Consider the following 25,916-nt stretch of genomic DNA (forward strand, 5'->3'; position numbering starts at 1 on the left):
AGAGACAAATAAAGTAAGAGACATTAACACAAATGGAATATAAATAATGAGTGATAAAAATAAAATAAAATACATTTAATTAAATAATATTCTACGGGTATAACGTTTCTTGAAACGTCATGTTCTCGTCTGTATTACTCTCAATTTCAATTGCGATTGGATCAGGGGTGTTCTGGATGAACGCCTTAATGTCCTGTTGACATACAGTTCCTTCAGGAAAGGTTTTATTTTTATTTTTATATAAATATATATTTTTTTCTTCTTGACAAGTAACTACAATACAGTAAGCTTAATTACATGTTATTTTTTAAATATAATAAATAGTTAATTTCACTCAGAAAGTCCTGATTTCACTTAAATATTAGTTTTTAGAAAACAAAAACAACCTTTTTAATTCATTTTTTTCAACTTTAAAATAAATGATTATGAAGAAGCACACCGCCAATAAACATTATTGTCTTTTATTTATATAAAAAAACTGAAAATGAAGATTAAACTTCACTTAACTTGAAAACATACTTTTAAGACGTCCCACTTCCCAAGAAACATCTGCCTGAACTTTTAAGAGAATTGTTGTACTTGGATTCTCGCCTTAATGAGCAAGTTAACTCACCTTTGCAGAGAAAACGTACTAAACTTCAACTTGAAAAAAAACATCTAATAACATTTCCATTTTAATATTTGGTTCCCTCTATCTGACAAAATAGAGTGATTAAACATCCAAAAACCAAAGTCCTGCTACACTTCACAACTACTTGATTTCTTTTGGTAATAACACATTACTCTTACTCATCCACCACCTCTTAACGTTCGCTTCAACTTATTAAACATGAGTCGTCGCCACAGATTTACCTAAAATATAAAAATAATAATTTTATGTTTTCATTGTAACATTCTTTTGTTTAAGGTGGCAGTAGAAGAGGTAACACAAGTACAGACAAATTAGAGATGGTGTAGGGTTGTCATAGCAACCATTGACATGGACTACTGAAAAAAAAACATGTTTTTCTTTCATTCTAAATTTTCTCTGTAAACACTGATTTTGACCACAATTGCCATGATGTCATTTTCTCCTTGTCTCCAATGAGATGAGCTTCACTGTTGTATCAGGCTGTGGTGTGAGGCGTCACTGCTGAAGGTCACGTAGAGGTCACTGAGTCCCCTGAAATGTGGTCATGAGGATTTTCCCCTGACTTTGTTGTGAAGCCCCGTTAGTTTACTGAAGCAGCTTGTCTCTTGCAGACAGCAGCGGCCACTGGTGGACACTGGTGGTATCAGCTGCGCTTCGCTGCCACCTGCTGGCGGAGTCTCTCTCTCCTCTTCTTCTCCATCAGCCTGAAAACAACACGTGTACGAATCTGTGTCACTTTCTTGAGTGCTTTTTTTCTGACAGTGAGCAAGTTTATTTGTGTATACAAACAAGAGTGTAAAGTAAAGTAATTTATATTTATAGAGCGCTTTTCCAGACCAGGGTCACAAAGCGCTTAACCAATCAAACCAATACTCAATAAAATATATACTTAAAAGGTCAAGATAACACCGAGAACCACACAGGAGTCTCAGAGAATCGAGGAAAAACCTTCACAAATAAAAATGTCTTAAGATGTTTCTTGAAGGAGTCCATAGACTCCATCAAGCGCAAAGAGAGATTTGTGGGTTGACTTGTGTGTCAGAGTGTGTCCGTTGACCAAAGAGGGCAGTGACCCGTGTCACGAGTGTCATTACATCCTCCGGAGCTAAAGGAACAATGAAATCCTGTAAGATCTCGGAAATGACTGAGGACAAGATGATACAGTCCAAAAAGGTGCTGGATCATGATATGTACGAAATTCTTGCCAATACACAAGCTTACTCGTATGTTATTAAGATTTTGAATAGTTATGTGTGACTTTATGTGTGCGTGTGTAGTACCTGTGGTTCCGAGTCTCCACCAGCTGGGTCAGCTGATCCTGTGCGACCCTGAGCTCCTCCAGACTCTGCTGATACCGGACGTCCACTGAACCAGAGTGTGCCAGCAGATTCACACGGCTGGAGAGTTCGCTGGTTCGATCTCGGAGCTGCTGGATCGATGTGTACAAGTTCTCGTCGTCTTCGTCCTGCGTGGAAGGATCGTTATTGATGAAGTTCCAACAACAATCTTCTTAAAAATCAGCACACCTTCGTGTTGAAGATCTCCAGGTGAACCAGCAGTGCCGCGAGCTCAAGCTCCTCGCTGTAGCTGTTCTTCAGAGGAACGCTGCGGTATCCTGCACTCCAACATAAAGATAGTGAGTCTCAAGACTGAGCATCACAAAGGGAGGAAATGAAAGAAGGTAAATAAAATAAAAAGAGGAAAAAATTGAACATACGGAAAGAAATAATGGCATGAAAGATGGAAGTAGATAAGAAAGAAGAAAAAGCAGGGAGGAAAAATAAGATAGAAAGGAAAGAAAGAAGGAAGTATAATGAGAAGATAAGAAAATGCAAGTCTACCTAAAAAGAGCTGAATTGCAAAATAATTTAAATAGTTCCAGAAGTTGTGAGGATTAACAACATTCTATAAAAGGCATAATAAAGGAAAATAATATGTTTTACTAATAGAAGACAGAAAAGTTAACAGTGAAGCTGGAAAGTTACAGCATAAGAGTTTGGTCAATGAAGGGAAGACAAAAAAAGTGGGATGTTTGTGGATGTTAATCATCCATGCTAAATGAAACTGAACACTAAGATCCTTTATGTCCTTTTTTGACTTACCAGTGCGCAGGACCTGGACCGGGTAGGTGGCCTGGGCCAGGAAGTTTGGGTCGCTGAACATGTCCTCCTCGTAGACGCTGAAGCGCAGGAAGCAAAACGATGGGTTGTGGACGTCGAAGACAAACTGATTCTGCTGCCAGACCGGGTTCAGGCCGTTATCAGCTGAAGAACATAGATTTAAATGTGGGTCACATGATGGAAAACTTCACCCCCTGAACTTCTTACCGACAACATCAGTCTTGTACTTGCAGCAGTCGTATTCCGCTCCGCAGACCTCCACTTCCACGAACGGACAAACGATGCTGCGGCCATTTTTAGGGAGATGACGAGCACCCAGGACCTGACGGGAAACGAGTCTGATTCTTTCACAATCTGGATGGATGTAGAGAGTTGTCACTCACCTGTATCTGGATGGTGATTGGCCCTAAATTAACCGAGTTCTTATCAAACGGGTCAAAGTTGTCGTCTCTCATCACGTCAGGCTGCAGAACGTAGCCGCTGAAGCTGCCCAGCTGGAACAAGGCCTGGTTCAGCTGCATGGGCTTGTCTGGAACAAGAGTAGAGTAGAGTAGAAAGAAAGAAATAATAATGTTAAAAAAATTAAGCTAATGGAGAAGATAAGAAAGAAGGACGGTAGAAAATAAATTGAGAAAGAAAAGAAATAAAAAGGAAAGATAATCAACAAAACTGAAAATAAGGAAGTAGATTAAGAAAAAAAGAGAAGTACAAAATAATAAGGAAAAAGAAAAAAAGAAGGAAAACGATTTGAAGGTGTAACGTAAAGGAAGGAAAGAAAGAAAGGAAAAACAAAGGGAGTGCAATAGAAGGTAAGAAATTTGGAAAAGAAAGAAATAATGAAAGAGAATAGTTAATTGAAAGAAGAAAAGGGAAAATAGACAGAAGGAAGAAAATAAAAATAAAGCAGGAAGGAAAAAGCAGATCAAAAGAAAAGAAAGAAGGATATAATGAAAATGATAATGATAAAAAAAAGTACAAATCTACCGAAAACAGTATGAAGTCACATAAAGAAGAGAAAAAATTAGTTTCGGAAGTGCTAAGAAATAAATCATTTTCATCATGAAGTCACACGATGATGGAAAAGAAAAGGTTTAACCTATAGATAGAGAAAGAGAAGCAGATTCACAGAACAAGAGTCTTGAGAGACGAGATCATCATCTTGTCATCAAAGGCTAACAAACGCACCTGGAGTCTGGAAGTTTAGCGCCAGCAGTTGGGAGCCACAGAGCCACATGGGCAGCGGGTCATAGTTGGACGAGTCCAGTCTCTGGCCTCGTGGGTAAACCCGGGACAGCTGGTGACGGTTGTACAGCAGGAAACGTTTCCCTCGCGTGCGGGTGGTGAACTTCTCTGCCTTGGTCTCGGGGAACGACGACATGTCGCGGTAACAGGCCTGCTCAGTTCCGATCTCTGGAAAACGCAGTGTCAGAAAGAGGACGTGTAACAGGCGGGCGAGCCAGATTGGGAAACTCACTGTCCTCAATGAAAGGTACAGGTCGGCAGTAGACCACCAGGTCCGACAGTTCCACTGCGATCTTCTTCCGTCGCTCCATCTGCTTCTCTTCCTGCATCTGGACCAGACAAACAAAACCATCAGAACCACAGACCAGGTCCAGCAACCAATAATCAAAGTTGATTTTTGTTTCTAGCAGATCTGGTCTGACAGTAAACCCTTCATGAGTGTTGGACATCTAGCTGGGTCACAGTGACCTGGTATACATCTTTAGGATGTCAAGCAACAGCGGCAACAGGCTCCTCTCTGCATGCACTGCAGAACGGAATGCTTTAAGACATCCTTTGTTCCTTCTGCCATAAGATGCTACAACAGATCTCTCCCTCATGCTCGAGATGCAATTTTTACTTGGTGAAATATTTATTTTAAGTCTTTTTACACGTTTTTTTGTGTATTTATTGATTTTTTTTTAAATTGTTTTTATGTATGAATTTGAATGATTTTATATGTTTTTATGGATGTGTTATTCCTGCTGGACAAAAAATCAAAAAAGTATCTGTCTGTCTTTCTGTCTATCTAAGAGGTTTTTCCATGTTCCACTAAAGGTAAACATCCTGTGCATTCCCACATCAGCTGAAAGACATGGTCTCTCAAGCGTGTTTTGGGTCTTACCCGTGATCTCCGACCAGTGCCCTGAACACCTCACCTTCGAGCCGTTTAAGAGGCATTCTAATCTAATCTAATCTGAACTTTGGCCAACTATCCTGATTCAAGAGATGTCCCAGAACCGGAATTGGTGCATTGACTAACTACAGTACCTCATTCACGATTGGATTCCTCAAAGATCAACTCTTTACATTGAGTTGTGTCTCACGTGCTACTCTAAAAGGACAAATCCACTCTTCTGTAGAACCCACCCGGACACCGGCACACTGTGTGGCCTCCCTTATGCTGCTGGTCCAACAGTTGAGGTCCTCCTGACTTTCCGCAGCAACATCCAGGGTCTGGACCGGGTGAGAGGCGGACAGTTGGGATTGGATGGTGAAGACGAAGGGACGAGAGTTCTTCCCTTCACTGTGAATGGCTGGAGATAGAGAGAATAAAATGAGAAAACAGTTGCTATTCTGATCCTGGAGGTCTCCTCTAGTCCATGTCACACTAGTGCAAAAACAACGGTAAGACACGTGTCTACACCCTCACAGGTGACTGGGTGAAGGGTGAGGGAATCATATGCTTACCAATGTTGCAGGTTGGGACATCAATAGAACCTTTGAGCAGAGAACCCAAAGGAGTGCTTTCAGGAGTCTGGCGAGAGAGGAGGGCAGTGTGAGACGTGCATCTGCAGGTGGTGCCTTCGGAATCAGATCCCTACATCCACCCACTTAACAAGGGGAGAACACACAAACTCTACACAGAAAGGTAACATGTTGGCTCCCTCCCGGCATGGAAGCCAACTCTGATTAGTGTTACAGAGGTGTTTCCCAGATTCTTACACTCAAATAAGAAGTCACAACCTCTTCTGGCTCCACTTCAGGTGAACTGGGAATTTCCTCTACGTAGTTCGCAGGAAACCAGAGCTGCTTCTTCCCACCGTAGTCACCGCGCCACCTGAGACCAGCAGTTTGTCATGGACTACCAGGAGAAGAAGGACTTGGGTCCAGGACCGGGTCGGACTCACCAGCCTCCTTCTTGCTGCTCCACCTTGAGGATCAGAGCTTGTTTGGGGAAAGATAGTTCGTCCTCCCGCTGAGCCCTGTAGTCGTACATAGCTCTCGCCGTGCTCTGGAAGAAAATGTATATAGCGGTCGGTGCTCAATGGTGTCCTCTTGTGGTGACTTTTATCATGTTAGAGCATTAGAGCCATTAGCAGGGCATTAGAAATTATTCCAATTAAATCCACTATCGTTAGATGGTGTCGGTACAGAATATTGAAATGTGTCACATGCTTATGATGTCAGGCTCCACAGTGTCACAATATACTTTTTTATTACATTTTGCCTGGGAGAGGCCTACACAAAACTTCAAAATAAAATATTAAAAGCAATATTTCTGAAACGTGAAACATGTCTTATGTCCCGGAAAGATAAAATATGTTAGTGCACCATAGAAGATATTTACAGACTTAAAAAAAGCGAATCAAAGTGAATGTGAGTCTCTTTGTTTGCAATTACTGCCCCGGGTATTCCTGTTGGGCAACTTTCAGAGACTTCCTGTTTGGGTAGTGTCTAGCTACTTCCTGTCTGGGCGAAATTTGTTTGCTTCCTGTTTCGGAGACACTTGGCCTTCATCTGTTTTAAAAAAACTTGATGACGTCCAAAGATGCAGCCTTAATTCATTTTCTGAAGTAAATGTAGCGTAGCTTTGCTGTTGTTGTTTTATTGATGTTTATTTTCGAGGATATAGCTGAGGTGTAAGCTGTGGATTTTACAGTTTGCAAGTTCGTTTATCATTGGGAAACCTTGACCTAACAACAACGTTCTGTAACTACTCTGCGACACAGGTACACTCACTTGCGCCGCCGGCATCTTGTTAGCCTCAACATAGAAGTGAGGGGTGCGAACTTCGTACAACGCCCCATAGTCCAGCTCCTGTGAAGAATTAGATAAAAAAAACTCAAATCCTTGACCCGATTGAAGCCCTGCCCACATCTATTACCCTCAAATCAAAGTCTTCTAGACTAGTGGTAGCTCTAGTTGTATTTGAATTCTCAAGTTTCCCGTTGTACTTAACCACACCCCCTGTGACAATGTCATATTCCAAGTCAAAATGCCTGTTTGTGCCTGTTAGTAACTTGTAGTTATCTAGTAAGCACTGCTTAAAAAGCTAAGATCTCAATGCCATCCAAAATTTGAAAATATGAGGCAGCATACATCAAGTAAGGCTTTAGAGACATTCAGAAAAAAGGCCCAGATTGCACTAAATGCTTAACAAAGGCAAATGGGGTTTAGGGGGCCTTGGTATGGGGATGTTTGGAAACAACTGTTCTCGACAACTAAAACCTGTCAACTTCATATTCTGGGTCAAACTCTGTCACATGCAGCAAAGGGCGATCTACCGTGGTTCCCATTTGGTCCAAGGTGTTTTCGTTTATTGCATATCGCAGCTTCATCTGCCGATAAATGGGATGTTTCTCGTAGTAGCTGACGAGGTCCACCAGACTCTCAAACTCTGCGGAGCTGCCCAACATGAAGAGTTGCCCTTCCTGCTGGATACGGCAGTGCTTGATCTTCCCTTCCGCCCTGGACACGATAACACATGAACACGAGCGAACAAGCGTGCAGACAGGCAGAGTGGAGTACCTGAAGGAGATGGCATAGGAGTTGCCGCTGCGCTTGCGAAGCAGAAACGCTCCATCCCTGGGAACCCTCATCAGCATGTGTTCCGCCTGTATGCGGGACAGACTCAAGTGGAACCACCTGAAAGAGTCCAGAGAATGGTTAAGATTCCAACAGTCGAATTAAAGAAAACCCCGGTTTCTCACTCGCGGTTCTCGTGAGCGTTGGGTTGCGGCACTGGACTCCCAAGTCTCATCTCAAACTCGTTGCAGCGAAGTGGTGTGTTCCTGTAGTGGCACACGAGTCTGTACAGGCTGTCAAACATCAGGTTGTCAGTCAGGAAGTAGTGGGCGGCTCCGGCCTCCTGTCGCGAGTGAATCCTACAGTGCTGGACTCGCCCAGAACGCCTGTCGAGAAGGAGAGACTTCAACACTAATATCCAAGTCTCTCCGGGCTAGCAAGTCGAGCACTGACCAGAAAGTGAGCGTGAAGTCGCCCACAAAGGTATCGCTCTCTCGCACCAGGAAGGTGCCTTCTTTGGCGTTTCCCTCGCAGTAGTCCTGCAGCAGCTTCTCTGCCACCTGTCGTCCGTCACGACCTCCACCGAGCTTCCTGTGGAACCAGCGCTCACCGCAGTGCAGCTGGTTGTTGTTGCCTTCCTGGAACAAGTGTGATGTTGCGGCCATCTTTCAGTTTTGTTTCGTTCAGGTGGTATAGTTAACCAAAAAGAAGACACTTATTGACTGATTGGATTCTGACCTCTGTGTCTTCATCGTCCTCTTCATCTGCTGTCTGGTAGCGAGACGTTTCCTCGGAATAGTAGATTTTGTTACTGGTGAGGACGAAGTAGTGCGGCGTCCATGCCTGTTTGGAAACCAATTCTTCGGTCAATTGTCTTTAAGAGAAAACGGCAGTAGACTCACGTGGTCCACTGGATCTTCTAGGTAGAGGATTCCGTTCTTCAGAGAGTTGCTGATGTCGTTCTCCGAGTAGCTAGCTGCTGCCAAGTCCTCATAAGATGTTCCCTCCACCAGCTTCTTGTGCTGTGATGGAAGGGACAGATGTCTTTTAAACTTTCCACCTCTCTTGTGGTAGGCAACATCACAAAACCTTAATGAGGATCTTCCTGCGAAGCTGCAGAGGAGACGGCAGCTCGTCTGCGTTACTGTCGACACTCTTGGTGAGAAGGAGATCAGCAAAGACTTTTCGGAATAGCGACGCCATGTTCCTCTGCTGCAACACGCTGCAGTGGTCCTCTATGGACAGAATCACCGGGTAGCTGAGGACACAAAAGAGCCGCCATTTTGGAGCTGCTGTGCTGGACTGCAGCAGCAGCAGAGCTCCACCTACTCTGAGGTGACAAAAGCGTGGTCCCTGATCGTGTGTAGAACGTCTAGGAACTTGATTTTGGAGGTAAGCGTGTGCCCGTGGTAGATGATCGGCAGGTCATCAGGGCCGTCCCAGCAGTCCACTGCAATCAGAACAAGTCAAACATATCTGGAGCTGAGAAGGGTTTGTTGGCAAGTACGGCGGACGAGGAGCTCACACTCAATGCAGCGACAGCCCATCCTCAGACAGCGAGCATAGGCCTCCAGAGAGGACTCGCTGGAGAACTGGTCCCCGGTCAGGTAGCTGAGACAGAATCGTTTGTTAAAGAGACAACATGACAACTGAAAAATGAACCTGCATCTTTGAAAACGGTTAAGTTTAACGTGACCTTAGAGAGACCCTTGGGGTATTTTTATGAAGCTGTAGGTGATGACATCATCATCCTCAGAGGACATACGTGTTGTGTGAGGAAGAGATCCAGTACTGGGACAGCGGCCGTTTCATGTCTTCAGAGTCCAGCGCGGTCCGACAAGGATCCAGCAGTGAGTTCTCTCTGGAGAACAGGAACGTCAGGAACTGCAATGACACGAAGCCATATTGTAAGGGCGCCCCCTTCAGGCCAGACCATAGTTTTTTCTTCCCCCTCTCACCTCATCCAGCTGCAGGGCCGGTTCTGGCTGCGATCCGATTCTCATGTAGTCCAGCAGAAACTCTCTGACCCGACTCAGGTCCGAAGCCCAGGACTCCTGCAACACAACAGTGTTATATTGCTCGTTCGGGAGCAACTCAGAGTCTCTCCTCACCTTCTGGTCCATTTGGAGAAACTTCTGGAAGTCGTAAAGGGACACTTGACAGAGTTCTGGTCGGTCCACATTCCTACGACACCACAAAGATGACCCTTCACCAGGTGTGTGTGTGTCTTTAAGAGTATTTCATCCTTGTTTCTGTGTTTGTTCTTGTGTTTAATATTTTTATGTGTTTTGTGAAAGTGTTATATCTATGCAGCGTGTACCTTTGTTGTGTACAGCTGTGAGGGTTGTGTTACATCTCTGTGAAACTTGACTGTCACCAGGAGACTTACCTGAGGGGGAAGGAAAGATCCAGCTGCTCGATGATCTAAGGACAAATAGGGAGAAGTGATGAACCCATAGGGCCAAGATGAGGTCAGAGAGTGAGAGAAAAGGAGAATGGAAGGTGAGAAAAGTGGAAATTGTTGTTGCTGAGATGATAATGTTTTTTGACACTTACAGTCCGCTGTGTGTCGAACATGAGCGTTCGGTAAAGTTGTGCGACATTAGCAAACGTCAGTTGGCTGCGTGCCTCCACTTCCTGTGAACCAACAAAAACGAAAACCACTGAGTCAACTATCTGTTAATCAAGCAACCAACAATCACACATACACAAATCTCAAGTTCATGATGCGAGATACAGTATGTGATGTCTACTAAAATGTGATGATAACACATCAGAGTTGCTTCACGTACACAACTTGTCACACCGACAACACAAGTGAGTCATCTTGACCTGAAGCTTTTCTTTGAGGAATCTGGTGTTGGGAACTCTGAAGTTGATCTGAGGGAGAAGAGTCTTCACCTCCTTCACCGAGATGCTAGAACACATCACAGACGAGTGTGTGTCAGTCAGAGGCGTTTGTGTGTCAGTCTCTGGAGTGAGTCTGTCTGCAGCTTCAACCCACTCACCTGCCTTCATGGTTCCGGTCCATTGAGTCAAATTGCTTCATCAACCATCTGCAAACACACAAGTGAACGTTAAGCATGGACATGGGCACACAAACGCACACAAACACCTTTCTATCTGCAGAGGAGCAGGAGATTTCTGAGTGTCGTTCATAAGCCACGTCAGTCCAGTTGTCCACATGTGGACCTCGTCTTCACTGAAGGCTGCACACAAAAATCGGAAGGGTTTAAAAAAATACTCTACATCTTTTTTTTTACCAAACACAACTTTATGCACTCACAAACAGACTCACACACACAACATGTGCACATGCACACAAATTAGACACACACTTACTGTTTCTGAAACAGTTACAGACACACACAGGAACAAATAAAATAAAAACAAATTACACACACGTAAATTACAGGTTCAAAAAGCATTCAACTTATTTTTCACACATCTCTATGCACACACACGAGCACACACACATATTACACACACATCTATACATTTGTAAATGGAACACTTACATACACACTCTCTCTCTCCTTTACTCATACAGAAACACAAATTGCACATACATTACACACAGAGATACAGTATTAAGGGCACAGACACTCTCTATCTCACACACAGACAAACAAACACATACACACACAGATACAGTATTACAAACGCACACATTCAAACACACACACTCTCTATGTCACACACCCACACACAAATAACACATACACACAAATACAATATTATAAACACACACATTACACACACTGATACTGACATACCTAATTATACATACACAAACAGATTACATACATTACTACACAGACTCACACACATTAAATAAAAAAAACACACATATACACCTGCGAGGCTGAGCGTCCGCAGACGGAACTCCAGCCCATACAGGACGGTGAAGCAGTGGTTGGAGTCCAGCTTACGAGTCTCCTCCGGGTACTTCTCAAAGTCTCGAGAATTCTTCCCAGAACGCAGCTCCCGGATCTCTCGGATGTCGACTAAGGAGAGATGGAGAAGACCCCCAGTGGTGAGACATTGTAGGTACGGTTACGGGGGGAAATAATGTTGAGTAATAATTATTAAGTAAACAATTGTCGTGACGATGTGAACCAGAGATGCTTAAATATTTAGCTGTGAAATAAGAACCTCAATAAACTTTTATTTGAAGATAATTCATTTAATTTCTTAAATGTGTTTAATCTATTACATTTGTCATGTAACCTGTGATACCAACAGGAAGTGCATCATCACTTCCTGTAGGCATCTGAAGACCATCCGCACTAATTACTCTTCTCATTAAAGCAAAATAAATGATGTTAGTCAAATCTATTTTCTCACTTTTTAATTTAGACTTCGGAATGTCATCCTTGTTTGTCCTCACAGACAGGAAGTGACTCTCCCTGATAACGATGGACTTCCTGTCCGCTTGTTTCTCTCTCATCAATCAGCTGATCATGTGTGTTTCAATGTTTGTGTGTGTGTTATGAAAGAGCAGGGAATTCAAATGTACCAGAGGTTAAAGTTCATTGACACAACCAGCTGAAATTAGCCTTCATCTCATTCATCCACAAGATACTCAGGGTGGAGCTCCTGCTAAGTAATAGTTTGAAAGGGGGGAAAAGTAAGTAGCACACAAATAAAAGAGAGACAGGTAAGTAGCAGCAGAAGAGGGACAGAGAGAGTTGAGCAGAAGAGAGAGAGAGACAGTTGACAAGAAAAGATGGAGAGACTGGTGAGCAGAAGAGAGAGAGACAGGTGGGTGGAAGAGAGAGAGGCAGCTGAGCAGAAAAGAGAGACACAAGTTGGCAGAAGAGAGAGAGATAGTTGGGCAGAAAAGAGAGAGATGGGTGAGCATAAGAGATACGGGTGAACACAAGAGAGAGACGGGTGAGCAGTAGAGAGAGACGGGTGAGCAGAAAAGAGAGACGGGTGAGCAGAAGAGAGAGACGGGTGAACCGAAGAGAGAGACGGGTGAACAGAAGAGAGAGACGGGTGAACAGGAGAGAGAGACGGGTGAACAGGAGAGAAAGACGGGTGAACAGGAGAGAGAGACGGGTGAACAGGAGAGAGAGACGGGTGAACAGGAGAGAGAGACGGGTGAACAGGAGAGAGAGATGGGTGAACAGGAGAGAGAGAGACGGGTAAACCGAAGAGAGAGACGGGTGAACACAAGAGAGAGACGGGTGAGCAGAAGAGAGACATGGGTGAACAGAAGAGAGAGACAGAAGAGAGAGAGAAAAGAAGAGAGAGACGGGTGAGCAGAAGAGAGAGACGGGTGAACACAAGAGAGAGACGGGTGAGCAGAAGAGAGACATGGGTGAACACAAGAGAGAGACAGAAGAGAGAGAGAACAGGAGAGAGAGACGGGTGAAAAGGAGAGAGAGACGGGTGAACAGGAGAGAGAGACGGGTGAACAGGAGAGAGAGACGGGTGAACAGGAGAGAGAGAGACGGGTGAACAGAAGAGAGAGACGGGTGAACCGAAGAGAGAGACGGGTGAACAGAAGAGAGAGACGGGTGAACAGTAGAGAGAGAGATGGGTGAGCAGGAGAGAGAGACGGGTGAACAGGAGACAGAGACGGGTGAACAGAAGAGAGAGACGGGTGAACCGAAGAGAGAGACGGGTGAACAGAAGAGAGAGACGGGTGAACACAAGAGAGAGACGGGTGAGCAGAAGAGAGACATGGGTGAACACAAGAGAGAGACAGAAGAGAGAGAACAGGAGAGAGAGACGGTTGAACAGGAGAGAGAGACGGGTGAACAGGAGAGAGAGAGACGGGTAAACAGAAGAGAGGGACGGGTGAACAGAAGAGAGAGACGGGTGAACAGTAGAGAGAGAGACGGGTGAGCAGAAGAGAGACAGAAGAGAGAGAGAACAGAAGAGAGAGACGGATGAGCAGAAGAGAGAGACGGGTGAACACAAGAGAGAGACGGGTGAGCAGAAGAGAGACATGGGTGAACAGAAGAGAGAGACAGAAGAGAGAGAGAACAGAAGAGAGAGACGGGTGAACAGGAGAGAGAGACGGGTGAACAGGAGAGAGAGACGGGTGAACAGAAGAGAGAGAGACGGGTGAACAGAAGAGAGAGACGGCTGAACAGAAGAGAGAGAGACGGGTGAACAGAAGAGAGAGAGACGGGTGAGCAGAAGAGAGAGACGCGTGAGCAGAAGAGAGAGACGGGTGAGCAGAAGAGAGAGACGGGTGAGCAGAAGAGAGAGAGACGGGTGAGCAGAAGAGCGAGACGGGTGAGCAGAAGAGCGAGAGACGGGTGAACAGAAGAGCGAGACGGGTGAGCAGAAGAGAGAGAGACGGGTGAACAGAAGAGCGAGACGGGTGAGCAGAAGAGAGAGAGAGAGACGGGTGAGCAGAAGAGCGAGACGGGTGAGCAGAAGAGAGAGACGGGTGAGCAGAAGAGAGAGACGGGTGAGCAGAAGAGAGAGACGGGTGAGCAGAGGATCAGCTCCTCATAGTCTGAGACCATGTTGAAGATGAGCTCTTGGGAGTTTCAAGAGTAAAGGTGATTGATCTCTCGTCATGACTCTGTCTGTGGCGGTGAAGAAAGAGCTGAGCCAGAAGATAAAAGTTAATCACTTAACAGTGACTCGTAAAAAAGTTGTCTGGACTGAGAGACTCAGTCAGTTCTTCTCGTTGTTGACGAGAGTCGATGCAGGGCGATGGCGCCGTCTAGCGGTCATTGTATCTGTGACTCGCGGGTTGTTATCATGTAACGAGTGAGTTGGACTGATCCGACTCTTCTCCTGCACGAGAGATGAAGGAAACTTTTTTTTTGTTTTAATACCCTTTCTGGTTACCATGGTAACGACTGTACTCACTCTCGCCCTCGGGCTTGCCGGGACCTCTGCTCCACACCAGCTGCCTGCTGTCCGGTCGGACCCGAACCGTCCTCCGCTCTGGACGCTGCGACTTCTTCTGGTAGAAGACGGTCATCACGGTACCGAGCTCCAGACCGCGGAGGAGCTCCGGGCCCGGCTCGGTCCGGCTCGGTTCCGCCGCACAGCCGTTGTTGAAGCGGGCTGCACACATACCTGCGGCTCTTTCAGTCCCGGACGGTCCAGTTCTGCAGCGGAACACCCGCTAAAGACATCAGCACCAGGAGGTCTCAGAGGACCCGCTTATCATTTCCAGATGCTGCTGGAAAACGCAGCAGCCGAACCGAACTTTCACGCGCGAGTCTCAGTCCACGACAGCAGAACTCCAGGTGCGGTCAGAAAGTTCAACATTCGCAGGCTCCGAACGAGCGTCGGGTCGAGAGAAACAAAAGGTTCGGACCCCGAGGAGCAAAAACGAAACCGGAGCCACTCCTGCAGAGCTTCGGTGAGGAGTCTCGTCCACCCGACGGACCGCCTCGCCGCAGAGGAAATTGGAGCGAGCAGCCGGAAAGGCTTGATCCGGTTTTCTTCTCTCCAGAAGTTTACATGTGGGAGCAGAACCGAACCCGCCCAGAACCAGCACCGAAGGGAGCAGAGCGACTCCCGCGGCCGTCCAGGAGATCTGCAGCCGAGACAGCCGGAGTCTGACCCTGAGTGGAGGTCAGAGTTGACGCCCACAGAGAGAGACACACAGACTAGAGTGGCTGCTGAGAGACAGTGATTGATGGACAAGATGGTGACTCATATGGATATGGAAACAGGTACTGAGGAAAGAAACACCAGCGGACGAAAGTAGAGCAACAGTTGGTTTTAATGAACTAAAATATAATAATCATGTCACACTCATGTCCCCTCTGGCTCAGGAATGTCACATGCTCGGTCTCTGCAGGCAGACAAACCGGATCAGAACACTTGACTGTCTTTAGTTGGCCAACAGGAAGTTCTTGTGTCTGGAGCTTCCTCTCGTCAGCTCGCGGACCAGCTCGTGGAGTTGGACCGACAGCGCTACCTGGTGGGAGGGTGGAGGGGATGAGCAACAGGTTCTTTTGAAAAAAAGATGGGTCAGGTCCGACTCACCGTGTAGGAGCCGGAGTCCTGCAGCCGCTTGTGTCGCGGGTGGAGACCCTGCAGAGAGTTCTGGACTCTGGCGCGACTCTCAGCACTGCTGCATGGAGGCTGCGTCACCTGGACACAAGAGGGCGCCGGCATCAAGCTAACAACGCCAATCCAAGAGCGACTCTTAAAACACTCAAGTCGAAACATCAGTGTGGATTAATACTTGCGAGTCTATAGATGGACATGTTTGTTTGCGACTGCGACACATCCTCAGATCGTCTGGTGGACTCACCTGACCTCTGGAGAAAACTTCCTCTCGTAGACATGTGACCTCAGCCGGCGTAACCGTGGCAACGCCTTGGTCCGAGCCGAGGGGGAAGCAGGAAAGAGGACGGCCCGGCACCGGCGCCGCCTCCGACTCCAGACTCAGCAGGTCCAGGAACACGTAACCTGCGGAGACGACCTGATGACCTCGGTGTCACCTCCAGGAGTCGAGTCTTCACCCTCATCCTCACCTTCATCATCCACTAGTCTGTAGACGCTCTTCCTCCCCGGGACGGTGCTCTTCTCTGGGTCCTCGCTGATCTTCATCCTGGGCTGACCCCCGACCTCCACCAGCTGAGGCACCATCATCAGGAGTGAGACGGAGAGTGTGTCATTGTGATGTTCCGAACGACACATCAGAGTGTGAGACAGTAGTGAGTTTGAGAAAGATAACATGTGTGAGTAAGATGTCTGCGGGTGTGCTGTGTTTTAGAGTGTGTTATGTGCCTTAGAGTGTGCGATACGTCCGAGAGTGTGCGATGTGTCTGAGAGTGTGCGATGCGTCCGAGATTGTGCGATGCGTCCGAGAGTGTGTGTGATGCGTCCGAGAGTGTGCGATGTGCCTGAGAGTGTGCGATGCGTCTGAGAGTGTGCGATGAGTCCGAGAGTGTGTGTGATGCGTCCGTGAGTGTGCGATGCGTCTGAGAGTGTGCGATGCGTCCGAGAGTGTGCGATGTGCCTGAGAGTGTGTGTGATGCGTCCGAGAGTGTGCGATGTGCCTGAGAGTGTGCGATGAGTCCGAGAGTGTGTGCGATGCGCCCGAGAGTGTGCGATGCGCCCGAGAGTGCGATGCGTCCGAGAGTGTGCGATACAATTATGAGGAGAATAAAGAGTCTATAAGACGGAGACATCTGTGAGTAAGAGGTTTGCTAGTGTGCGATGTTTGTGAAAGCGACTGACCTTGTAAACACACCCAAGCGACGGCTGCTCGGTGCAGGTGACCAGGTGAGTCCCGACGCCGACCGTGTCTATTTCACTCTCCTGAAAAAATCCATGCGTCGGTCAAACACGCCAAGAAACCAGCTGTCACTCCTCACCTTGTCGTTGAGCTCCACCAGGCTCCGCTCAGAGATGTTGTTGCTCCCGACGATCGTGAGCTTCAGGAATGTTGACATGGAAAACCTGTCGACGACAACGCGGCTCTGAATGTGAGAGGCGGAGGACGTGCACTTCGCGCTCCGCTGAAACATACCGACGTGCAGCATGGCACCTCACTCACTGCTCACTGCAGAGTCTGAAGACACGACGCACTTCCACCGACTGCCCGCAGAGGTCGCCACTGTCCAGCCGCACTCCCACCGGACTGTACCCGAGCTCGCACAGAGCTGCCGCCACGGCGCAGAAGTTCAGCAGTCCGCTGCTGCAACGGCAGGGTTCAGAACCAAAGTCGTTTTCGGGTGTGACAGCGGATTTTTTATTACCATGTTACGCTGTAGCTGTCAATCACAGGGAGGAAGTTGTGCGGGTACGCCATGGCGTATGACAGGAAAGCAGCAAACTCGCCCTCATGTATCTTCTCCTGCTCGCCCCCCAGGAGCTTGTGCACACGTCCCAGCCAGCCCTTCGCCAGAGAGATGAAGTCCACTGGGTCAGGGTCTCCGCTCGCCGGCACCAGAGTCTGATCACAGACAGTAAGTCAGAGACCGGTTGAGCGTAAGGGTTTGATGGCGGTTCTCACCTGCAGCTGCACCTCGTCCAGCGAGCTAAAGGACGTGACGTAGGAGTGAGCGATGGTGCCGGCCACTGGGATCCCGAACAGCAGACCGGCCTGAACGTTGCTAGAGAGGTCAAAGCCTGCAGGACAAAAATCGGGGCTTAATAACGCGCATTGCACACACAGAGCTGCAGCTGCAGCTGCAGACTCACCTCCGATGTAGGAGTAACGTGAGGCAGTCAAACCTCCGTCCGGGCCCTGAGCCCTCCGCAGACCCATCTCCAGCAGTTTCCTTTTTGGACCAGCTGCTAGACGGAACCGGGCCGCATTGCTGCAGACCAGACTGTGGGAGATGAACATATGAACCCAAGTGTCCAACACAAACTCCGCCTAGAGATTCCTCATAAGCAAGATTATGGTAATACTTATCACGCTACAGAAACATCAATACAATATATCTATACACTGTGTGAACAAGGGTACATTTGTAGTATTGTCGAGTACTTCACTCTGGTGTTGCAGTACTTACAGACCACATGACTCTTGACGAAGTCGTAACTGCTTTCATTTGTTTTGTGACAAATATGTCCAAACCTCAACTTTAAAATCTGTTAGTCAACTGTATCCCCTCGTCCTTAGTCAGCGTTGAGATCTCACAAGATTTTATGGCTACATTAGATGCGGAGGACATTATGACTACTGCCATCTAGCGGGCGGAAGTTCAATTGCAACACAATAATTAACAAACACAGTGAATATTCGCAAGTTAATTGTAAATAAAGAAATATAATTGTTTTTACTATACATTATATATATTTATTTTCCTACAACCATTCTCCTCAGATGTTTTTAAGTGCCTGTTGCGCCCCCTCACCTGGCATAGTTGACCAGACACAGCAGGCTGGTCTCCAGCAGCTGAACCATGGCCAGTGGACCAGAGACCTCCATCAGAGGAACCTGAGACACACAGTCATAGTGTGACTTTTCACTTTCCTTGGAGGTCCCCAGTTGACAAGAATGGAAAGCTTACCCGGGCGAACACAACTGAGCCCTCTGGGACGGAGCGCACGGTAACCGCAGAACAGTCTAGGTCCAGCAGGAACTGGAAGAAGTCTGGGTGGGTGGACGAGGGCAGCACAGTGCGAAGGAAGTCCACATCTGGAAGAGAAGAGCAGCGTCAGTGTGGACCAGAGGACAAAAGAGATGGTACAACCATCTTGTGTTTTTGTACATGGGAAACATCGGGACAACACATAAAGGAGAAACTTCAGGTTTGGTAAACAGAGACGGTCACGAGTTCCAGCTCAAGTCTAATAACTCCCGACTGGAGGCTAATCTGCAGGTTCAAGCAGGGCTGGCTGACCCTTGAGGGCATCTTGTCACGTCAGTTTCAAACACTCAAGTGGCGCCACTGACACACAACCCGCCCGGGGTCTTCAGCCGGGCACAAAGTAGGATAATCTGGACACAGAGATCAACAACAACCTCAGGTTTAGGTTGGTATGATTGTAGGAACATCTGGAAAGAGATAGGGGGACATCTGGAAGTAGACCTTAGGAGATGAGGTAACATCTGAAAAGAGACCTTATGGAGACACTATGAAACAAGGGGACAGGTGTAAGAATGCATTTGTAGATGATGTAACATCTGGAAAGAGACATTAGTAGATGAAGGAACATCTGGAAGGAACAACAGTCAGAGACGAAGGAACAACTAGGAGGAGACACTTAGAGATAAAGGAACATATAAGGAGGAGTTTTGTAACTCAGATATCAGTGCCGATGACTCAGCACAGCGTTTACACAGTTAACTAGTTTCGTTGCCTTGTTACGGATATTGTTTACTTTTCTCAGATTTGCACATGAACCGGTAAAACTCGATTTTTGTCAAGTAATTTTGTCTCGAAGACGTGACGTGAACTCAACGAACATCATCTAAAGTAATTACCCTTTAGTGTTGACTCATGACCTATAAAACACGTATCCTGTTTCTGTGCTTCAAACTCAGCTTCAACTTCAGTTCAACTATATTTTTAGTTTCATAAATAAACGCTCAGATACTAGAACAGCCCGTTTTTCAGTGACTGCGTTTCAGGGAGTTGTAGAGAAGTTGTGTTCACGTGATGCGGTCTCGAGGCTAAATAAACAGTGAACACTAACCTGGCTCTGACAGCTGGAAGCTCCGCAGGAACAGCAGACAGTCGTGCAGTCCTGCGAACACGGAGAAGCCTCCGGAGAACGGATTGTCCCTGAAGAACAGCTCGAACACGGCCGGCTCCTGGTGCCGCCCTGCCCGCCAGTAGGCGTAAGCCATCGTGAACTGATAGAGGTCGGTGAGCAGTGGCGGGACTCGGTCCCGAATGGACCTCTCCACGACCCCGTTCACGTCCCCTACCAGCGCTGCCATGATCCCGTCTGGAGCTGCGAGCTGCCGGACCAGAGTCAGTCCTGCCCGATCCACTCTCGAGCTCCCATTGGTGGTTCACTCTTGCTCTCGTCGACGCAGGTTCCTCACAGACGAGGTGCGCCTCCTTCAGAACAGGAGGTAGTAAAAGCAATACTTTCGATGTTTTTTCCTCTACTAATATTTCAATATTTTAGAAAAAATGATACATTTATCGTGTTGTCTAAGACCTTGATTAAAAGACTGCATGACTAAAGGAATTTAATGGTAATGTCTATTATTTTTTATTAAATTCATTGTGTTTATTTTATTATTTCATTCATATTATTTATTTTTATATATTTTGTAATACAATCACAACAAACACTGGCAATAAAACTTTATTGATTCTGAAGTCTTGACTGTCTAGTGCTCCCATCTAGTGGTTGGGAGTTTAATTTAAACACAAACGATAAAAAAAAGGCTGCAAATATTTGTATTATTCTATTTTACATACATTTTATTAAATTTAAAATAAAATAAAAAAAATAAAAAAAAGTTTTTCAAAGACTGAAAAAAAAAGAAAAAAAGTGACATGCAAAAATATTGTTCTCACAAGAATAAAACAAAACAGGAAACAAACGACCAAATAAATATGAACCTAATATTTTTAGTTTATTAACTTATTTTTATTAACACACTCACACTTTTACAATCTTCTTCAGCACATGCACACACACTCATGAAACCCCCTCCTCACTGGCAAAACTGGCTGAGAGCTCATTGGTCAGTTGAAGCCGGGCTCCGCCCCACATGACATGAGTGGGTCCCGATTGGTTTTCTGCTGCATCATAAACGAAGGATGGACTGAGTTCAATGGAGAGTGCCGACCTCACCAGTCCGACGCCCCCCGTCCTATCAGAGGAGGGATGGTAAAGACGCCCGGAGTCCGGGTGCATGTACAGCGCCTCCGGCCTGAACGGCACCGACAGCTTCTCACCACCACCACAGAATGACAAACGGTCTCCGTCTGGACCAGACAGGAGGTGAGTGAAGACCACTGGACGGTCGTCGCAGCGCAGGAAGTTCCGTTCTCGGCCGCAAAGGGACAGGAAGGGGAAGTTGTCCTGGTACCGGCCGGTTTGGTTGGTACGAACACGATTGAAGAAGAACACAAGAAACTGGATATCTGCAGAAAATGGTGGTGACAATACATTACAATACACAAGTATACTGACTAACAACTGCAATTTGTGGACCCACAACTATCTTTTTTTTTTTTTTAATCACAAATGCCATTTGTTGACCCACAACTGTCACTTGTGGGTGATAAAGTGATAGTTGTCAGTCAACAAATTACACACACGGGTCAATAAGTTATAGTTGTGAGTCAACAAATGACAGATGTTGGTCAACATGTCATTTGTTGACTCACAACTATCACTTGTTAACACAATTATAATTGGTTGACATACAACTCTAATTTGTTGACACAAACCCTAATGTGATGAATCAACATTATCATTTATTAACTCACAACTTTATTATTTGTATAAATGTCCTACCTTTGAAGCAGGTGACGAAGTTCTTTATTTTGGTGTCGTCCAAAAAGAGCTGGAATACAACGTTAGACTCTGATCAGAACCACATGTCACGTAAAGTCGTTGAAACTCTATATATTCTGGATGTGATAGTTTAGGTTGAGCCACTGCAGCGAAACAATGATGTCATTTTGTTTTGTGTCGCACAGCAACTTCTAACATATATTGTACCCAAACGTAAAAAAGAGAGCGGAGTCAGACCTGTCCCTGGTGGTCCAGGTAGTAGAAGTACTCCCGGATTTTCGGTTCTGGACTCTGACCCTGGACGTAGACAGCTACACCTCTGGTGGAGGAGAAGCGACAGGCGGACAGTCTGCTGCAGCTCAGCGCCGACGACCGGAGCAACAGCAGCAGCATGACTGGAGAAGAAGTTATGGAGCTCTTTCGACACGAGACACCATTGAGTAACCGCAAGTTTGTTTACATCTACAACCAGGAAGTGAAGCGGAAGCTACTGAGCCCGAGTGCTACCGCCTGGTGGAAGCTCCAGGATATTATTAATATTACAAGCTGCTATTATTTGTTATCCTGTTTTATCGATGACTTCACCAGCCTAAGACACTAATGTACACATTGAATGAAATGATAAAAAAAGAGATAAAAACGTCCTTGATCAACTTATATGAGAAAATCGTGTTAATTTTTATGAAATCAGAGTTTGATCTTGATTCTTAAACTTCTATTAGGAGAATTAGAATTGTATTTTACAAAGCTTAGTCTTTAGTTAAAACACACTATATCTTAATTTACAATGTTACAAAAATTGTCCAGGAAAACCTCTGGGGTATTAATTATGAAAAAGAGTTTAATTGCAGTTGAATGGTTTTATTAAAAGACAGTAAATCAACTTGTTATAAAAACAACACTGAAAAACAAAACACAACAAGTGTTTTGATGCTTCATGATAGGAAAATTAAAGGATAATTTCCACAGTAATAAAAGGCTTTCGAACACCTGCAAGTGGCTTTCTACAGATTGTTGTCTATTTGATTCGTGAAAGGCAGACTTGTGCAATTATAGCTTAGCATGCTATTTTTTTTCGGCACCGTGTATGGATTTTGGGGTCACAGGACAACGTAGCAGCATTTATTACAGCCCCTGCTGGAGATTCTGCAGCTGCTCCCAGCTCATGCACCTTTTTTCTCTCAAGATGTTGGTCATCGTTTCCTACACAGAGGTGGTCGCCGCCCCGTGCGCCTCCCTCTGCTGGTACTTCTGCACGTAACGTTTGACTTGTCGTATGGTGACGAAGGTGAAACCCGCCCCGCAGGCGTACAAGATGGCCGTGATGATTCCAAACAACGCCACTGCTGCATCTGCGCCGCTGACGTCACAGTTCATCCAGGTGTAGCCATTGCGAGCATAAATGCGCTCGCGCTCCTCGCACACTTGTGTTGAGTTGACTTTTATGACGAAGTGCAAGTAGAGGCCGACGGCCACCAGGTACGCCACAGCGCCCACAGCCTGGAACACCAGCGCCCCCACGAGTAGCCGGCGAGACATCATGTGCGGCGGTTTGGTTCCGGAAACTACAAAGAGCAGGGAGACCACCCCCATGGTCAGGCTAAAGGCCACGCCCCCATAGATCCCTGGCGCCCTCATCTGGCTGTACTTCATGTCCAGGTCGCGCACCTTCTGCAACTCCGTCCCCTGCAGCTGGAAGTTACTGTTGATGTCGAAGCCGCCGAGTCCGCCCATCGAGGTCATCCCGGAAACGACCATCTGAGCTGCGACCACGCAGATGAGGACCAGCGCGTTAGTGAGCACAGACACGATGAGGACGATTCCTGCAAAGACTGCAGTCAGTGACCCTGAACAGCTTAGAAAGTATACATTAAAATACACACAATTGCAATTAAAACACACACGCAAGTAAAACAGAAAAAATCAAAACTCACATAAATTGAACCAACGTGTGCATGCATGTACACATGCGCGGATGAACACGCACACCATAGTTGTGATAAACCAGTTGGTCCAGTCACAGTGAGAGTGAAACTATTCTCCCCCCCCTCACTTTTTCTCAACTCTTCTCATCTCCCTCCTTGAAAAAGCTACTTCCCCCTCCAGTCTCACCCCTTCCCCTCCCACCTCACCTCTCCTAGAGCAGACATGCGAACACTTGGACTGGTTACTCTCCACCCGCACATGCCTCTCCTGTGGTCGGTGGTTCTGCTCCGACTCTGGGGGCAGGTACGGAGGGCGCGATGACGTCCTGATAGAGAACAAAATATTCTTGTCAGTTTTCTGAACCTCCTTTCAATGAGGCTATGAACCACTTTGAGTCATTACACTAAGAATTAACTAATCCTGACATATGGTGACGGTCATAATGTAATGGCTTGACTGGTGATATCATGGAGGCGCTATGTACTCTCAAAGTTTCACCTTGAAGAAACTAATAAATGTAATTATATATTTGTAGGACATCAATATTTCTGTGAAACCTGAAATCATGACAAAACATCATAATAAAATAGTAATTAATTCTACCTGATGGATCCATTTACTTAATAGAATTACTATAATAATAATATTATACATATACATAATATTAATAATATAATTTAACACATCTAATAGTATACAGTATATACTTTTAAATATTAAAAATATAACCTATCTTCAGGTATAAATATTTGCGAATTTGTTCATTACAATTTTATTTTACTCGTTTAACTCAAAATGTTTTGAAGACTAATTACAATATTATTTATCTCCATGGACCAAAGATGTTGGCACATCTTGCAACATAAATCAGTGGCAAAGAGATAAAAAGAAAAAAAGCTTTTAGTGTATAATTTGAGTAAAATCTAAGAAAATGCCCTATAGAAGTACAACCTTGACACTCTTTTGAACATGAAAACTATATATATACAGAACATTTCAAATGTTTGAATTTTTGGCTTTTAAACAATGCCATTTAAAGAAATCGAATCATTTCTAAACATTTTTTTAAATACACATAAAGCTTGATATTGTAATTTTAATCAATTTAAAAAAGATTCAAATGTGTATATTTTACATTAAATATTAAGTCTTAAATTCCATACAAATCGAATTTAAAAATATTGCATTTAAAAGCCTACCCATTAAAACTATCAAATTGATTATTTTTGAATTATTGGAATTACATTATTGAACAATATAGAAAGTATTACGTTTTATGATTTAAAAAAAAGCTTAAAAAAACCCAAATGTTAATTCAACCATTTAATATGCTGATGGAACTGATATACTTTCATATTATTCCTTTTTCTTCTAACCATTGATCAAAAACGTTGAATCAGATATTTGTATTGCCAGTGTTGTGGTGGCATTAAAGAATAATCCGATTAAATAATATGTATGAAACAAAATATAGAATTTATAAAATACGATACATGTAAATAAAATAAAAGATAATACCATAAAAGGAAATAAATAAGGGAAAAATCCACAACAATGTAATTCTAGTAATATAATCCAAAAAAATGTAAAGATAATATTAATAACCCTCTCACTATTCCAGTAAATCATCTTCATTATTACCAGGCGTGACACTCACCTGTCGTCAGGTGAGTCCCTGTGCCTCCTCTCTCTGTCGCGGGGCTCTCGGTCCCTCTCTCGGTACTCCCTATCGCGGTACTCCCTCTCCCGGGGGCCCCGGGGTTTGGACCGGGGTGGCTGACTCATCGCTGACCCCAAAAGAAAAGCGTCCCAGAAACTTAGAGACTGTCTTGAAACATTAGTTAACCGATGACGTCACTGGTGATCTCTTCCTCCTCACCTACATTAGTGAAGCTAACAGCTAACAGAAAAAAGTTGACCCTAAAAAGAAACGAACTGTTGAAAAAGAAGTAAACAAATTAACAGAAACGGCTTGATACTGTCATGTACCTGGAGCAGACCAGTCAAAAAAGCAAGAAAGAAGATAAATACCAGTAAAATCTGCGTCTCAACGGGCTACAGTGAAACTCACTCTACCTGGTATGCTGAGAGGGGCGGGGCTTAAGGTGACCAGGTGTGGCCATGAGAACCTTTACCATGTAAATAAACAGCAATGTTATACATTTTCAATAATGTTTTTTTTTTTTTTTAATCTAAATGCTTGTGTTAACTTACCTGGGAATAAACTGGATTCACAAAACTGTCTTTTTTTTTAATTATTTATCCTGAAAAATAAAGAATATAATTCTTAGTTTATTTTTTAAAACCCCAACACACACATATTCCTGAACTGTGTTGCATTTTTAATCTTTTACATTCTACTGTTGTTGTTGTTTTTAAGTATTGCTATGTTAGTTATTTTTGTTCTTTTTCATAGTTTTTAACGTATAAAATGTGTACTGTATTTTGTGTCTTGTTTTGTTAACTTTCTGCTGGGAAAAACTAACCATGATCAAAAAACACATCTATAATGAAATATCCGTTGATACACTTGTTGTGACAAATTGTCCAACACAGCAAACTCAATAGTTGTATCTCAATCATCTCATTTAATGTATCTATATTTATTTCAT

At 45.0% G+C, this 25,916-nt stretch overlaps 4 protein-coding genes across 5 annotated transcripts; all 4 read right to left on the bottom strand.

Moving 5' to 3' along the window:
• Positions 1–445: 445 nt before the first annotated feature.
• On the bottom strand, positions 446–15,135 carry LOC148086952 (1-phosphatidylinositol 4,5-bisphosphate phosphodiesterase gamma-1-like). 2 transcript variants are annotated; one of them, XM_087785127.1, is made up of 32 exons: positions 14,341–15,135; positions 11,358–11,507; positions 10,616–10,709; positions 10,509–10,556; positions 10,333–10,417; positions 10,057–10,137; positions 9,890–9,924; positions 9,612–9,684; positions 9,459–9,554; positions 9,266–9,384; positions 9,026–9,111; positions 8,830–8,950; positions 8,590–8,758; positions 8,403–8,522; positions 8,239–8,343; positions 7,954–8,138; positions 7,686–7,886; positions 7,504–7,620; positions 7,260–7,443; positions 6,715–6,792; positions 5,883–5,986; positions 5,719–5,812; positions 5,443–5,509; positions 5,122–5,288; positions 4,226–4,322; positions 3,937–4,161; positions 3,135–3,280; positions 2,959–3,073; positions 2,734–2,895; positions 2,158–2,246; positions 1,912–2,096; positions 446–1,335 (listed from the first exon to the last, which is right to left on the bottom strand). In XM_087785127.1, the coding sequence occupies exons 1-32, from the start codon at positions 14,549–14,551 to the stop codon at positions 1,275–1,277; spliced, it is 3,870 nt and encodes a 1,289-aa protein (XP_087641253.1). In that variant the 5' UTR covers positions 14,552–15,135; the 3' UTR covers positions 446–1,274. The 2 variants fall into 2 exon arrangements, with proteins under 2 accessions (XP_087641253.1, XP_087641252.1); XM_087785126.1 differs by having other exon boundaries at positions 5,698–5,812.
• Positions 15,136–15,190: 55 nt separating this feature from the next.
• naprt (nicotinate phosphoribosyltransferase) lies at positions 15,191–19,882 on the bottom strand. Its single transcript, XM_087785128.1, has 13 exons — positions 19,591–19,882; positions 18,462–18,589; positions 18,306–18,388; positions 17,644–17,774; positions 17,456–17,571; positions 17,199–17,395; positions 16,997–17,137; positions 16,815–16,899; positions 16,678–16,758; positions 15,969–16,071; positions 15,746–15,903; positions 15,475–15,582; positions 15,191–15,406 (listed from the first exon to the last, which is right to left on the bottom strand). Exons 1-13 carry the CDS (start codon positions 19,835–19,837, stop codon positions 15,320–15,322), a joined length of 1,665 nt encoding a protein of 554 aa, XP_087641254.1. The 5' UTR covers positions 19,838–19,882; the 3' UTR covers positions 15,191–15,319.
• A 389-nt stretch (positions 19,883–20,271) lies between these two features.
• On the bottom strand, positions 20,272–21,859 carry c2h8orf82 (chromosome 2 C8orf82 homolog). Its single transcript, XM_087785129.1, has 3 exons — positions 21,616–21,859; positions 21,379–21,427; positions 20,272–21,002 (listed from the first exon to the last, which is right to left on the bottom strand). The coding sequence occupies exons 1-3, from the start codon at positions 21,769–21,771 to the stop codon at positions 20,554–20,556; spliced, it is 654 nt and encodes a 217-aa protein (XP_087641255.1). The 5' UTR covers positions 21,772–21,859; the 3' UTR covers positions 20,272–20,553.
• Positions 21,860–22,224: 365 nt separating this feature from the next.
• On the bottom strand, positions 22,225–25,360 carry LOC148086955 (MARVEL domain-containing protein 3). The gene is made up of 4 exons (XM_087785130.1): positions 25,336–25,360; positions 24,962–25,224; positions 23,511–23,629; positions 22,225–23,201 (listed from the first exon to the last, which is right to left on the bottom strand). The coding sequence occupies exons 2-4, from the start codon at positions 25,087–25,089 to the stop codon at positions 22,582–22,584; spliced, it is 867 nt and encodes a 288-aa protein (XP_087641256.1). The 5' UTR covers positions 25,090–25,224; positions 25,336–25,360; the 3' UTR covers positions 22,225–22,581.
• Positions 25,361–25,916: the final 556 nt, after the last annotated feature.

This window comes from Callionymus lyra, chromosome 2, assembly GCF_982586985.1.
Source record: "Callionymus lyra chromosome 2, fCalLyr1.hap1.1, whole genome shotgun sequence".
NCBI lineage: Eukaryota > Metazoa > Chordata > Actinopteri > Syngnathiformes > Callionymidae > Callionymus > Callionymus lyra.

Bases quoted from the DNA above. Each gene is read 5' to 3' on its own strand.
- naprt (XM_087785128.1), bottom strand. From the start codon at position 19,837: ATGGCAGCGCTGGTAGGGGACGTGAACGGGGTCGTGGAGAGGTCCATT. The intron at 18,590-19,590 runs GTTAGTGTTCAC...CTTCTCTTCCAG, and splicing joins CTTCCAGCTGTCAGAGCCAG to ATGTGGACTTCCTTCGCACT. The intron at 16,759-16,814 runs GTGAGGAGTGAC...GGATTTTTTCAG, and splicing joins TGGTGGAGCTCAACGACAAG to GAGAGTGAAATAGACACGGT.
- LOC148086955 (XM_087785130.1), bottom strand. From the start codon at position 25,089: ATGAGTCAGCCACCCCGGTCCAAACCCCGGGGCCCCCGGGAGAGGGAG. The intron at 23,630-24,961 runs GTGAGTGTCACG...GTTCTCTATCAG, and splicing joins AGGGACTCACCTGACGACAG to GACGTCATCGCGCCCTCCGT. The intron at 23,202-23,510 runs GTGAGGTGGGAG...CAGTCTTTGCAG, and splicing joins GCATGTCTGCTCTAGGAGAG to GAATCGTCCTCATCGTGTCT.
- c2h8orf82 (XM_087785129.1), bottom strand. From the start codon at position 21,771: ATGCTGCTGCTGTTGCTCCGGTCGTCGGCGCTGAGCTGCAGCAGACTG. The intron at 21,428-21,615 runs GTCTGACTCCGC...GTTGTATTCCAG, and splicing joins ACCTGGACCACCAGGGACAG to CTCTTTTTGGACGACACCAA. The intron at 21,003-21,378 runs GTAGGACATTTA...CATTTTCTGCAG, and splicing joins CTTCGTCACCTGCTTCAAAG to ATATCCAGTTTCTTGTGTTC.
- LOC148086952 (XM_087785126.1), bottom strand. From the start codon at position 14,551: ATGTGTGCAGCCCGCTTCAACAACGGCTGTGCGGCGGAACCGAGCCGG. The intron at 5,987-6,714 runs GTGAGTGTACCT...ATTTTCTTCCAG, and splicing joins ACAAGATGCCGGCGGCGCAA to AGCACGGCGAGAGCTATGTA. The intron at 5,289-5,442 runs GTAAGCATATGA...CTCTATCTCCAG, and splicing joins TGTCCCAACCTGCAACATTG to CCATTCACAGTGAAGGGAAG.